Source organism: Sciurus carolinensis, chromosome 2 (assembly GCF_902686445.1).
Source record: "Sciurus carolinensis chromosome 2, mSciCar1.2, whole genome shotgun sequence".
NCBI classification, from domain to species: Eukaryota; Metazoa; Chordata; class Mammalia; order Rodentia; family Sciuridae; genus Sciurus; species Sciurus carolinensis.
The window spans coordinates 15,482,767-15,496,023 of NC_062214.1; the positions used below are offsets into that span (position 1 = coordinate 15,482,767).

Consider the following 13,257-nt stretch of genomic DNA (forward strand, 5'->3'; position numbering starts at 1 on the left):
ATGCTTGCCTCAGCGTTTCTTGAGTGTTTAATCTTCAACACTGGGGAACCAGGACCCGATCCTGATTTCCAAGACCTGTATCACTAAAACATGACTAAACTTGGAAACAATGTGCTGAAGTGAATTAAACCATTCACAAAGGACCACATATACAATTCCATTTATATGAATGTTCCATATAGGCAAATCTATTTATACAGGAAGCATACTGATAGTTGGCAACAGCTAATCCAAGCTTGGGAGGGTACAGAGTTTCCTTGGGGGGTACTGAAAATGCTTTAACATTGATGTGCTGATTATTACATTACTCTGTGAAGACACACAAAAAATTGTACACTTCAAATGGATGAATTTCATGTTATGAGAAACATATCTCAATAAAGCTGTCAAAGAAATCTGTACCCTATAAAAACTGATGCATAAAGCACTAACAACTTAAAAAACTGATAATTAGACATCATTGCTATGGTTTAGACAGGAGGCATTCCCCAAAAGCTCATGTATGAGAGAATGCAAGAAATGGTTACGTTATGAGAGCCTTAATCCATTGATATGGATTAACTGAAAGATAATGTAGGCAGGTAAGGTGTGGCTGGAGGAGGTAAGTCACTGGAAGTGTGCCTTTGGGGTTCTGTTTTGTCCCTGGTGAACAGAGCTCTCATTGCTTCTTGATTGCCAAGTCCTGGGTTGCTTTCCTTCTTCACATACTTCTGCCATGATGCTCAGCCTCACCTTGGACCCAGAGCAATGCAGTTGGTCATCTATGGACTGAGGCCTATGAAATCATGACGGTCAAATAAACTTGTGCTCCTCTAAAATTGTTCTTGTCAATCTTTTGGTCATAGTAGTGAAAAAGTTGACTAGAACAATCATCAAACTGAAAACTTTGTTCCTCAAAACACATCATTTAGAGAAAAAGGCATATTTAGTGGAACAAACCAAAGGTGTGGCCAAGGGACAGTTTGTTAAAAGATTGATGTGCCTAAAAGGAAGCCAGGTTCTATTCATCAAGACAACTGGATAACTTCAATATCATTTCAGGAAAATTTCAAGGCTGCTCCTCTCATTCAGAGATCTAGGAAGGCAGGATGGTTTCCAGGGATGGGCCTGGGACATCCTGGGACATCATTTAGAAAAGGTAAGACAAACCTAGAGGAACTATTTGTGAATATATTTCTGACAAATGACTTATATCTGGAGTATATAAAGAATTAACATTAGAGAAATAACACAGTTACATTTGCCTAAAGTAACTATAAAGAAGCGGCGTAGGAAGCTCTGGATCTGAAAAGGCTGTGAGGAGCTGATCCTGGAGAATGTCACTACGGACACTTGATCGGCTGTGTGCAGAACAAGACCTGGCATGAAAATGTCAGGAACTGTTAAAATGGTCAGAATAGCTATTCATGGCTAAGTAAGTTTCGAGGACTTTCACCGCAGTGTGTCAGAAAATGACCATTCACACAAAATGGCAGTTGAAAAGGTGAAGGAAATATATGAGAAAGAAGGCCCAAACGTGTGAGTCACACGTTCCCAACTCCTGGAGAACTCCACCAGCACTAGCTGTATCAGGTCTCTGAACCAGGACTCCAATAGCTGGCCATCGCGCTGCCAAAGAGGGGACAGATAAAAGGATTCTCCACACACACAGAAAACTCAGGCAGTCCTGCTTCCCCATCCCTACCCCCAGATCCTTCTGTCAGAAGACTCAGAAAACGAGTAGAAAACATTTTAGTCATAAATGCAAACTTCCGTCTGCTGAGATTTTTTTTTTTCTTGAAAAAAAGAAAGAAGAAAAGCACAGGGGAAAAATACTCAGCAACAAATGTTGCACTAATGTTCACAGTTGAGATGGTGAGTGGCATGAATCAAAGATAATTCTGGAACTGGGGTGTAGTTCACTGGTTGAGTGCTTGCCTGGCAAGCATGAAGCCCTGGATTCAATCTCCAGCATCAGAAAAAATAATAATAATTCTGTACCAGCTCATGGGGCCCTGCTAAAAAAAAGAATGTTGACTCATGAATTTATTTCCCTTAGTAAGATAGGGCAGTTGGGCCAAGAGTAGTGATCCACTGTCTCTTCCTTTTGCGTAAGCCATACACCAAAGAGAGATAAGCCTTTGATTTCTGATGTGACTGCCTGTGACAGTAGTAAAAACTTGACTGGCTGTGATGGGCAGAAGTGGGTACTATCAAGTTCTGAGCCCTGGACGCAGACTGGGCACCTTGGGCTAATGGAGGCTGATGATGCACTAAGAACTGACTTCATCCTTCTAGTTCTTTCTGTGTGTGTGTGTGTTGGTGGGGGAGAGTCAGTGACTCATGCAACTGAACTATACAGTTCATAAGGAATCATCCAAATCATCCATTCATCTATTGAACAAAGTATTCACCGAGAACCTACTCTGTACCAGGTTCTAGGCTAAGCAACTGAGATATAATGATCAATAAAACAATTTCAGTCCCTATTGATGGAGTCTAAGTTTCAGGGAGGAAGATAAACATTAAACAAATTGCTATCCAGAATCTAGGTGATGACAAGTGTGATACATGGTACTTAGTTCCAGTTGACAGTTGTCATCTGGGAATACTGAGATTGTAACAGAGAAGGCCTCAGGGCTGGAGCCAACTAGGAATGATCTCTGCTCCATTTTGTTTAGATTCAAAGGGCCAGAAAAGGGCAAGTCAGACCAATGACCAGCAATGCCATCTGGTGCCAATAGAGGCTGCTCAAGTCTTCAGATATTGAGCTACGACATCCCTGGCTGTGGGGCCTACTCTCAACTGAATAATACAGGATAAACAAACACATAATATAACCCCCAAGGACACACATATACTAACACACAAGCTAGAAGCAGTCTCTTTCTTTCACATACACTAACCCATGCTCATCTGGTTATGTAAAACCTACCATCACAACCATGACCCACACTCCCGGCCTCACACATCCAACAGGCATGTACACACCTCACACAAATATATACACACAGGCCCCCATACCAGGTTGGCTGCTGCTCCACTCCTCGCTCTCTGCAGTACTGGTAGTGGGCTGTCCCTCTGGATCCTTTCCTTCTTGCTTCTCCTGTAGAAGGAAAGCCTGATCCCAGCTTCCTGTCCTCATAAATCCAAGGTCCGATCTCTGATCCTGGCCCCTGTCTGACTCTCTGGCCACATGTGTTCTGCTCCAAACAGGCAGAATTTATTCTAGGTCACCAGCAGGAACACAGTGTCAGCAGACAACCTGCTGCCACTTGGGCACACACCCTTGCTGTACTGCCTGGCTGGGTTCTCATTCCTAGGTGGGGAAACTGAGTACATGGTCAAGTGCCCTGTGCTGATTTTACCTGCTCAGTAGAATTTTCATGCTCTGTCTCTTCCCACTTATGCAGCTAGAGCCCTGTTTCCTGATTTGGGCCTGGTTCATGGCCTCCAGTGATGCAGTTTCCCACCTCCTAGACATCCACCTTGGGTACCATTTCACAAGAATGTGTCTTAATCCTAATAATAGACTGAGATGGGCACTCCAGGAAACAGAGTGATTTATTTATTTCCCTCCAACCGGGTATTCAAGATGAGTTCCAAATTATGACAAGTCATTATGGGAGTCTTCTCTGGCCTAGCCCCATCTCTTGGATTGATGAAAACGCAGGAATTGAGGCATCGGCTCTAGCCTCCCTCTTCCCTCCCACTGCCCTCTTCCTACCATGGCCTCTGGCTCCGACTCCTCTGATGGGCTCTGGTATTCCCTGCGCTTTCTCTTCTTCATGGGTTTGAGGAGTTCAGAAGCACTGGCACAGCCTGAGGAATTCTCCACTATGACTGACCTGAGGGAAGAGCAGCCTTAGCGAAAGAACCATCTGCCCTGCACCACCCAGCCCCCACCTACACCTGAACAGAAATGGGGCTTTGGGAGCGGAAGACAGAGTTAAGTAAGCTGCGACCCCTACTCCCTTACCGCTCCTGGAACAGCTGAGGGCAGCTGGCATTGGAGGAACCAAGATCTGGATCGGCGCCTTGCGGAGGACCGCACGCCTGGCACCGACAGGCGCTATCATCCTCTGGGGGGTCCTGAGAGGGCTCCTCTGAAGGGTCCTGGGGGAGGGCCCCTGTGGGGCCAATGGGCCTTAGGCCTCCCACCCCTTCACAGTCACGCTCAGGCTCCGCCCACGGTCCTCGGGCCCTGCCTCCCCTTGGTCCCACCTCCGCACTGGACAGCCCCCCAGCCTTCTCCACGCAGGACCCACCCCGGGGCGCACCTGCAGGAACCGCGGGGCCACGCCCCCGGCTGATGCTCCTCAGGAGCTCAGGCCGCACCCCACACCGCGCGGTGCCCCAGCTCAGGGCCCGAGGCGCGGGCTCCTACCGGGCTGTTGGGTGCCCGCATCGCCACCTCCCTCCGGGGCCCCGCCATCTTCATGTTCAGCCACGCCCTCCTGCCGCAGCTCTGGACTCCGTGGTCGCTCCACTCCCACCATGTTTAGCGGCGCGTACTCGCTTATCCGGAACTGGAGCACGGGAAAGTGTGAGGACGGCGAAGCCCACCCGGGCCTCGGCCCACTGCGGGGCGGTGGGCACCCTTCTCACGGCCTCATGCTGGCCAGCCCCCCACCACTAGGCCTCGAGGCCCCGCCCCCTGTCTCCTGGGCCACGCCCCCTGCACCTGCAGAACCAGTCCCAGGGTGCCTCACTCCCAGCCACGCCCCCACGGCCTCCAAGGCCAGGAGGGCTTCGACCCAAGCCACACCCCGAAAGCCCCCCATTCAAGGCCCCATCTGGCAGGATCCATCATCTCAGTCCACCTCCCCATTTCCATCTCAAGCCCCGCCTCCTGGCCAACAGGCCCCGCCCCGCAGCGGCCACTCAAGGGACTAGCCAATTCCCACAGGCACTGACCCGCAGGCCACTCCCAGGGGGCGGAGCCACAGCTTCTGTCCACTCTAGCAGCTGCACTGTGCTGGTGCTAGTACTGGCCGCTGGCCCGGCGCTTAGCTGCGGCAGAACGGTGGCTGTAACTGGTTCATTGCCGACCACCCGCTCCAGGGCGCCTACATGGATCGGCTCCCCTGGGAAGCAGGACACATCCAAGGCACTGCTGGGCAGGCCAAGGGTGGCCGAGCTGGCTGCGAATGAATGCGGAGATAGATACACAGGTGGGCCTGGTGGCCCTGCTTCGATTCTACCACTTGTGTAGGCAAGTCAAAGAAGGCAGGTGTAGGAAAGTGAAAGGTGTCACCTTCTACCTAGGATCCACACCTACTTTAGCAGGTTTGGTAATGTTCTGCCTCCCCAGACCTGAACTTGACCTACCTGGAATGATGAAGGCAGTTGCCGGCAGGAGGGGACCGGAACCAGGGCTGTCTCTGGTCACCAGATGCACGCTGACCTCCCCTGTTGAAGACCCTTTCAGTGTCCTCAGCACCTCCATTTCAGTATGCCCTTCCATCCTGACAGGCCTACAAGCCAAACACAGTCCCCAGTGTGATCAAGAGGGGACCTTTGTTGAGAAAGCAAGGGAAATGAGAAGGCAAGGGGCTTTTTTGAGGAGGAGCTGACCACACACAAGCCAGTAACCTCCAGAGAAAGGCCTCAGCCCTGAGAAAAGTAGAGTATTAGAGGCCCACCATCAGGCCTGGCTCCCGGGTCTACTCAGGTCACTGTGAGAGATCCCGCCAGACACTGCACTTCCCCATCCTCTGTGAAGATGGGCATATTGGCATGGATGTGGGTGCTATGCAAACTGTGTACAGAACTGACTCCAGGAAGCATGACTCAAGTCAAGCTTCTATTTGGCTAGGATTCTCATGACAAAGTCCAAGGCAAGCCCAAACTCTCCTCTTTCCTGACCCTACCTCCATCTCCACTAGAAGCACTCCCTTCTCCTTCTGGGGACTCAGAGCCCGTGTATATCAGGTTCTCTATCTAAACAGGTTCATCTTCCTGGGAAAGGGAATCTTTTGTTATTTTATGCCCCCTGCCTACCACACTCTCTGTACTCGAGTGGGCACTGAAACATCTGTTAAACCAATGCATGTATCAGAAGAACAAAGGGGTAGTGTATAAAAACCCAGTCAGCATGAGATTCTGCTTTAATAAAGCAAAGACAGTAAAGGCATTTAATAAAAAGTTGAACATTAAAAAAAGACATAATGACATAATATATTTAATATCTAGCATTTATTCAGCTCCTAAAATGTGCTGGCCACTGTCCCAGATATCTTACCAGCACTGTCCAATAGAATTTTCTGTGATGATAAAAATGTTCTACACATATGCCACCCGATACTACAGTCACTAGCCACACGAGACTATTTGAAACTAAGATTGTGTGATGGAGAAAATGAATTTTTTAACTGAATTTTAATTAAATTTAAATAGCAAGAGTGGCCATGATTAATGTACTGGACACCACAGCTTTATGCATAATTGGCCTGTTGGCGCTACCTCTGAAACACATTTCCGTGTCTGATCACTTCTATTCCTTGCCACCATACTAGGCCCAACCACCATTAGCTTTCCTTGGACTTCTGAAAGTGCCTCCTGACTCATTCTCTGCTTCCTCTCCTGCCCCCTATGGTCTGTTCTCCAGTAAGAGGCTGCGGGTAGAGCTCGGAGGTAGAGTGTATGCCTAGCATGCATGAGATCCTGGGTTCAATCCCCAGCGCTACCGAAAAGAGAGAGAGAGACTGAGATTTTCCAATGAGAAAAAGCTATGAAAATATAAAACTAATTTCCCTATGTGAAATTCTTCAATGGCTCTCTACTGACTTTAGAATAAAGTAAGTGTGCTTTACCCTCCAGAATCTCACCTCCAGCTTCCCACTACCTCATCCTCCACCATTCTTTCCTTATTCTGTATCCGTGACAGACTGGTTTCTTTCTACTGCTTGACTAATGTTCCCGCCTCAGAGCTTTGCCATTGCTGTTCCTTCCACCTGGAAGGTTATTCCCCAAGTCCCACAACTGGCTGGCTTGTCCCCATCCTCTAGGCTTCAGCTCAGAGTCACCTCCTGCAAAGAGGTCTTTCCTGAGCACAAGAAGGAGCACACCTCTCACCACTCCCATTACTGTGTTTCTTTCACATTTTTTGTTATCAATAGTGATTTTGATTTATTTATTTATGTTTGATCAGTCATCCCCACATAAATGCAAAGTCTTTATCTTTCTTTGTTCACTCTCTATCCTGAGTGAGTAGTTAGACTAGCACCTGACACACAGTAGGTGCTCAAAAAGTATTTGTGTTGAGAGCTGGGGATGTAGTTCATTGGTGGAGCACCTGCCTCGCATGCATGAGGCCTTGGTTCAATCCCCAGCGCCACGAAACCAAAACAAGAAGTATCTGTGTCAATCCCCAGTACTGTCCCCCACACAAGTACCTGTGTTAGCTTTCAGTAATTCTAACTTGTTAATAGAAAACCACCATAGACAGGTTGGTGTGAACAGCTCAAGAGTACACTGTGTTCTTAACATGCACAAGGCCTTTAGTTCAATCCCCAATACCAGAAAGAAGTGGGGGGGGAAGGCGGGAAAAAACAAACGACATTGTAGAGTTGTTTGTACTGCAACTTGTTTGTTTGCAGTACTTAGCAATGGCTCTGGTGCAGAAGTTAACAGAAATCCCGGACCTAGGCCTAAGGCAGACTTTGAATCTCAGCTCCTCCACCTAATGCCCATGACTCCAAATAAGTAGCTTACTCCCTCTGAGCCTCAGTTTCCTCGTGTAAAATGAAAGTGGTAATGATACCTGCCTCAAAGGGTTTTGGTGAAGTATTGATACCAGCAGGCCTTCAACAAATACCAATCCACTCCCCTTAAATGGAAATTCCAAGAAGCTTCGCAGCTTCTGGTCAATATAGGGAAGCTGCCTGCTTGCAAAGTCAGCTTACAGTGGTTACCATCTCTCTTGCCCTCCCTCTCTCTCGATAGTCTTGTGCACTCGTTTTTCTAGCTTTTTCTAAAATATAGAACCCATCCTTTATATTATGGAGGCATATAAACTAGACATATACTCAGGTAGGCAAAGTTTAGATATATAACCTGATTAAGGAAACATCCAAATCAATCAAGATCAGTTTTCCATTTAAAAAATAACACAGAACCCCCTGAGTTTCAATCCCAATTATTTTGCTTTGCACAGCTGAAGTATCTGTACAATTCTTAATTATTTTAAATAGAATTTAACTTTTTATTCAAAGTATTGGCAATTGTTAAAAGCAAATATAGCTACTTTTATTTTTTGGTACTGGAGATTTAACCCAGGGGCACTTTACCATTGACATAATCTCCAGTCCTTTTTACTTTTTAATTTTGATACAGGGTCTTGCTAAGTTGCTTAGGGCCTCGCTAAATTGCTGAGGTTGGTCTCAAACTTGTGATCCTCCTGTCTCAGCCTTCCAAGTTGCTGGGATTATAGTCATGAGCCACCGTACCTGGCAAATATGGTTATTTCTTAAAGAACTCCCCTCTGTTTCAAAACCTGTCTCGTTTCAGGTCTATCAAGGAGGAGTGGCTGAGAAGATGACTTTCTGTTCAGGTTTTGTGCCCTTTTTGGCAAACCTTGGAGAACCAAGGAGGCATCAGCACCACTCTGTGCTCTGGGGATATGGCTACAAACAAGACTAAGGGCTCTTCTGTAGTTTATACTCAAGAGATAACAGATCCTCTTGGGGATGAAGATACACATTTGAAAGTCATCGTGTATACGTGCCATTTAAAACAGAATGACTCAGGAGGTTGAGGCAGGAGGATCACAAGTTTGAGGCTAACCTCAGCAACTTAGTGAGACCATTTCAAAATTAAAAATAGGAAGGGTTAAGGATGCAGCTCAGTAGTAAAGCACTCCTGGGGTCAATCTCCAGTACCAAAAAATTAAAAATTAAAAAAAAAAAAAAAACCAGAAGAGTGGGAGACTTGGAGTTGAGAAGAGGAAGCGTATCCAGTGAAAGACTCAGAGGACCTGCAACCAGGTGAGGGGGGATCCAGAAGAATCTGGGCTTCTGGAGGGTGCTAAAGAAAGTTTTCTGTCTTCAGCTATAGGTTCTCTTGGAATTGCCCAGGGCCAAGGGAGCTCCATCACCCCAGGGTTTTCTCCAGTAGAACCACCTGATGGTTATTTGATAAGAGTTATAAAGGCCCCAACCCCTTGCCTTAATTTGGGGCATCTGCAGGGTCACCTCAGTTCCAGAGTTTCCCTTGGGACAGACTGAGACCCCCCACCACCCGGCCGCGTTGAGATTATTTCATCATTCAAGCTTGTCTCTGTCCAACCTTACGGTCTTCACAAGGGCATTAAGCTGACACTCAAAACTCAAATCTCCCAGCGGCTTGGGATGCTGAGACAGGAGGATGGCAATTCAAAACCTGCTTCTGCAACTTAGCGTGAACCTAAGCAACTCAGACCTTGTCTGAAAATAAAATATAAAAAAAGGTTTGGGGATGTGGCTCAGCGGTTGAGTGCCCCCGGGTTCAATCTCCCGTACAAAACAAAAACCGCCCAAACAACAAAAAATAACCCCTCGACTCTCAGTCTGTTTACAGGGATCTGTTAAAACGACCAATAAATCCCCAGACCAGAGCAGGGCACATAGTAGATGCTCAATAAATAATTGAATAAATGTGCCCATACTGTCTCTTGCTGCCTGCCAAGATTTCCCCACTTCTTGCCCATCATGGCCTTGTAAACAACAGACGCCCAATAAATGCCCTGGTTGGTGCTGGGGGTGGGAAGCTAAGTGTCAGAGGCAGAAACCGCACAAGCCACGCACGAAGTGCTTGCAAACTTGGGGCCCCCGCCCGCTCCCTGGCCGAAGCGTCGGAGCGGTTGCGGGACGGCGGGTCCGGGGTCCCCGCCTCGACCCTCCACCTGCCTCCGGGACTAAGCCAGCGGCGGGCCGGGCGGTCACCGGTCCGTAGGTTACTTTTTTAGAGGCCAAAATGGCGGAAATCTTCTTATTCTTTCCCTTTACATTAAAGGAAAAAAAAAAAAAAAAAAAAAAAAACTAAAATTCTTTAAAATCCCATTTTCCGTTATAAATACCGAAAATCAACGATAAGAAAGAGAAAGTTTGCCGAATGGCCGGTTTACTGGGGAGACCGGCGCCTCGCCTTCCACACCTCCTCCGGCTCCGGGAAGCTCCCGCCGCGCCCGCGGCCGCGCCCGCCCAGCCCCGCAGGTCCCGGCGGCGGCCGCCCCGCGGGCTCCGCTGGCCCCCGGCCCGCCGCCCGGCCCCCGCCCAGTCGCCTCGCGCTCGGCTCGGCCCCGGCCGCCGGCCCAGCCCGCGCCCCCGCCGCGGGAGCCCGAAGGACCGCGCAGCCCCGCGCTCGCCGTGCGGGGGCCGCCGGGGCCGCCCCTCCGGCCGGCACGGTGCTCACCTGCAGGGCCCGCGGTGGCCGCCCCGCGCGGAGCTGCGGTGGGAGCGGGCGCGGCGGCGCCTGCGCGCTCAAGGGGGCGGGCCCGCCTCGCTGCGGGACGCAGAGCGCGGAGCCCGAGCGCCCGCAGAGCCGTCTGGCCTGGGCGGCGGGGCTTCGGGTGCCCGCGGCCTCCCGCCTCTCTTCCAGGCCCCCGCAGCGCCGGCCCAATTCCCCTTATCCCCGGGACCGGTTTGCGCAGGCGGGCGCGTCGAGCTTCCTGCTGCCCCCCACCCCCTGCATCCCAGGCCGGGGCGCCCAGGGTGGCTGGCCAGGGACCACCGAGCCGGCAAGACCGCGCACCTGCTGGATCCCCGAGCTGGATGGTGGGTGACGAAGGACAAGGCTGCACCCCGCATGCACCCCAGGCAGTAGGTCGCTCCGTCCAGCCTTCTCACCAGGCCTACCCCTCGTCTGGAGAGGGGGAGTCCAGGGGCGTCAGGAAACTGGCCCAGGAAAGGTGAAGTGCGACTAGAGGAAAGGAACCTTGGCCCTGCCTGGCACGAAGACTAGTCAGCCGCTCCCGCTTTTGGATGACCCCATTACCATTTGACTGATGGTGTGACCTGGGAAAATATCACTTTATCCCTCTGGTCTTCCATTTCAACACCCGTAAACACAATCACCTACTTCATGGCGTGTGGCTCTTTTCAGTAATGGTTCCCCTTTTGGAGTTGACTTGAGCAAGTCATTGTTCCCCTGTGCTTCGATTCCATTGACTAATCTCTCTAGTCGAATCTTATTGGTTCTTGGAAAACAAAACACCTGTCTTATGTATATCACAGCTATAATTTCATATAGATGTGAGTAATTCAAGAGTTTAAGAGACTGAAATCTCCAAGAAGAAGGAAAACACGTTTTCTGTCTGTATTTTACTGGAAATGGAACCTAGGAATTGAACCCAGGGCCTCCTCACACACTGGGCTAACATTCTACCACTGAACTACATCCCTCCACCCAACATACTGAGTTTTGTTTTTGTTTTTGTTTTAAATCGCTGGTACCTAGCGCAGAGTGGGCGCTCAATAAGTATCCTTTGATCGACTAATTTATGTACCCCAAGCAAAAGAAACGGGGCAACCAAACAGGGCAACTCTCCAGGGCCCCATCCTTTCACTGATTTTTAAATTTAATTCCCTATTTTACAGACGAGGAAACTGAGGTCTAATTTGACCTTGGGTCATGGTCAGCATTCAGACATCTAGGCTACTGACTCCCAGTCCAGATGAAAAAAGTGTTCATAATGAATTGTGGGCAAGTCCCCCCCAAATTGCTCTGATCAACAGGTTTAAATTTATGCAGAATTTAACTATTCTGGTTACCACGCCAACGCATTACATGTGTTCTGCCTTGCTGCAATGTCAGTTTTTAATCACATCTCATATTATTGGGAACAGGATTGCATCAGTTAAGGATGCTGGTTGCCATAACAATGGAAGCCTCTTTATACGCACCAATACGCACACAACCATCACAAGGTTTTCTCTCATCTCTACCCAGACTGTGCTTGTTCTGGATTCCAAAAGGTTTATTTTAGGTATTCAAAGGATTAAAAAGGAAGTAGTGAACCTACGCAAACACACGGCTGCTCAATAACAAATGCATCTTTTAGACAGTGATTAAAACACACAAGTGAAATTTGAACAAGTGGGATCAAGAAACAAACAACTAACATGGGTCTGAGTTGCTGAAATATTTTTTTGTGCCCATTAGCAGTATTTGTTCGTCTTAGGTCCTAGCTTGCTAGCTTCATTCAGCACCTTCAGGGATGGAAAGTCCTTTCCAAGTTGATGTAATTTGGGGAAGGGTCTGCATTATGGGACCTGAGTCTGCTCTGCTGGTGTCCATTCTTCAAGAGCTAGTGAGTACCAGGCACAGTGGCACACGCCTATAATCTCGGGAGGCTGAGGCAGGAGGATCTGGAGTTCAAAGCCAGCCTCAGTAAAAGCAAGGCACTAAGTAACTCAGTGAGACCCTACAAAATAGGACTGGAGATGTGGCTCAGTGATTAAGTGTCCCTGAGGTCAATCCCTGGTACCAAAAAAGAGAGCTAGTGAGCAAGTCCAACCTTTCCTTTAAGTGACAAACTCCTCTGTTTTACAGATTGACAGCCCCCAGTTGCTTCTCCGTGTTAACCCCCTACCCAAGAAAGGACCCAAAATATATTGGAATGTAGAAGCATTACAAGTTGTTTATAAGCAGTCTTTAGTTTTGTTTCTACAAGAAAGAGTAGAAACAAATTGGGGCAGTCCTTTACTTTTAGAAAAATCATCAGGATATGCCCTTTATGTGTGAAAACACTTCTGGTATCAGTGACATCAGACTGCACTAGTAGGGAATCCTTTCTAACACAACCACCTAAAAATCCTGCATAAAACATAAGACAAGCAGCAAGCAAGCACACAAGGATGGGAAGGAAATTCACAGCTGAACTTGCAAGGGGAAGTCCTCAGGAGCCAGAAACAAAGAGGAAAACAGAAACAAGGAGATGGTCTGACATCTCTCTTGTTCTGGAAGCAACAACTGAGTGATGGTTGTGACTGGGTAGAAACAACTCAGCTGCTGGAGACTTAGGTTTTACCACCCACTTAATGACAGAAAACAGGATCTTGGGACCATGCGGTATTGGAACTTAGAACTAAACCTCCCTGTATAAAGATTGGACATTTCCCCCACCGGACTCTATAATTCATTGAAGAGAGTTCTAGAAGAACTCAGCATGTGTGAGTGTGCTGGGGGGTGTGTGGGCAGGCTGGAAGGAAGTTTGTCTCCATCTGGTATACTCAGTGCCCAGGGGAGAGGACAAGACAAGCCAGCCCTTGGAAAATCAAGTCCCTCAGTCTACACTAT

General features: G+C 48.6%; 1 protein-coding gene across 5 annotated transcripts in view; it reads right to left on the reverse strand.

Annotated features, from left to right (window-relative positions):
• The window catches only part of L3mbtl1 (L3MBTL histone methyl-lysine binding protein 1), a 35,463-nt gene extending 24,660 nt beyond the window's left edge, over positions 1–10,803 (reverse strand). For 3 of the 5 annotated variants that reach the window (XM_047542097.1, XM_047542098.1, XM_047542095.1), the window contains exons 1-7: positions 10,711–10,803; positions 5,311–5,456; positions 4,897–5,123; positions 4,367–4,508; positions 3,959–4,109; positions 3,707–3,827; positions 3,004–3,085 (exon numbers count right to left, since the gene is read on the reverse strand). In XM_047542097.1, the coding sequence (XP_047398053.1) occupies positions 3,004–3,085; positions 3,707–3,827; positions 3,959–4,109; positions 4,367–4,508; positions 4,897–5,123; positions 5,311–5,456; positions 10,711–10,766 (925 nt within the window). In that variant the 5' untranslated portion in view covers positions 10,767–10,803. Of the gene's footprint in view, positions 1–3,003; positions 3,086–3,706; positions 3,828–3,958; positions 4,110–4,366; positions 4,509–4,896; positions 5,124–5,310; positions 5,457–10,371; positions 10,510–10,710 lie in introns of those variants that run through there. The other 2 variants (XM_047542100.1, XM_047542099.1) reach the window with 2 other exon arrangements.
• Between the last annotated feature and the right edge of the window lie 2,454 nt (positions 10,804–13,257).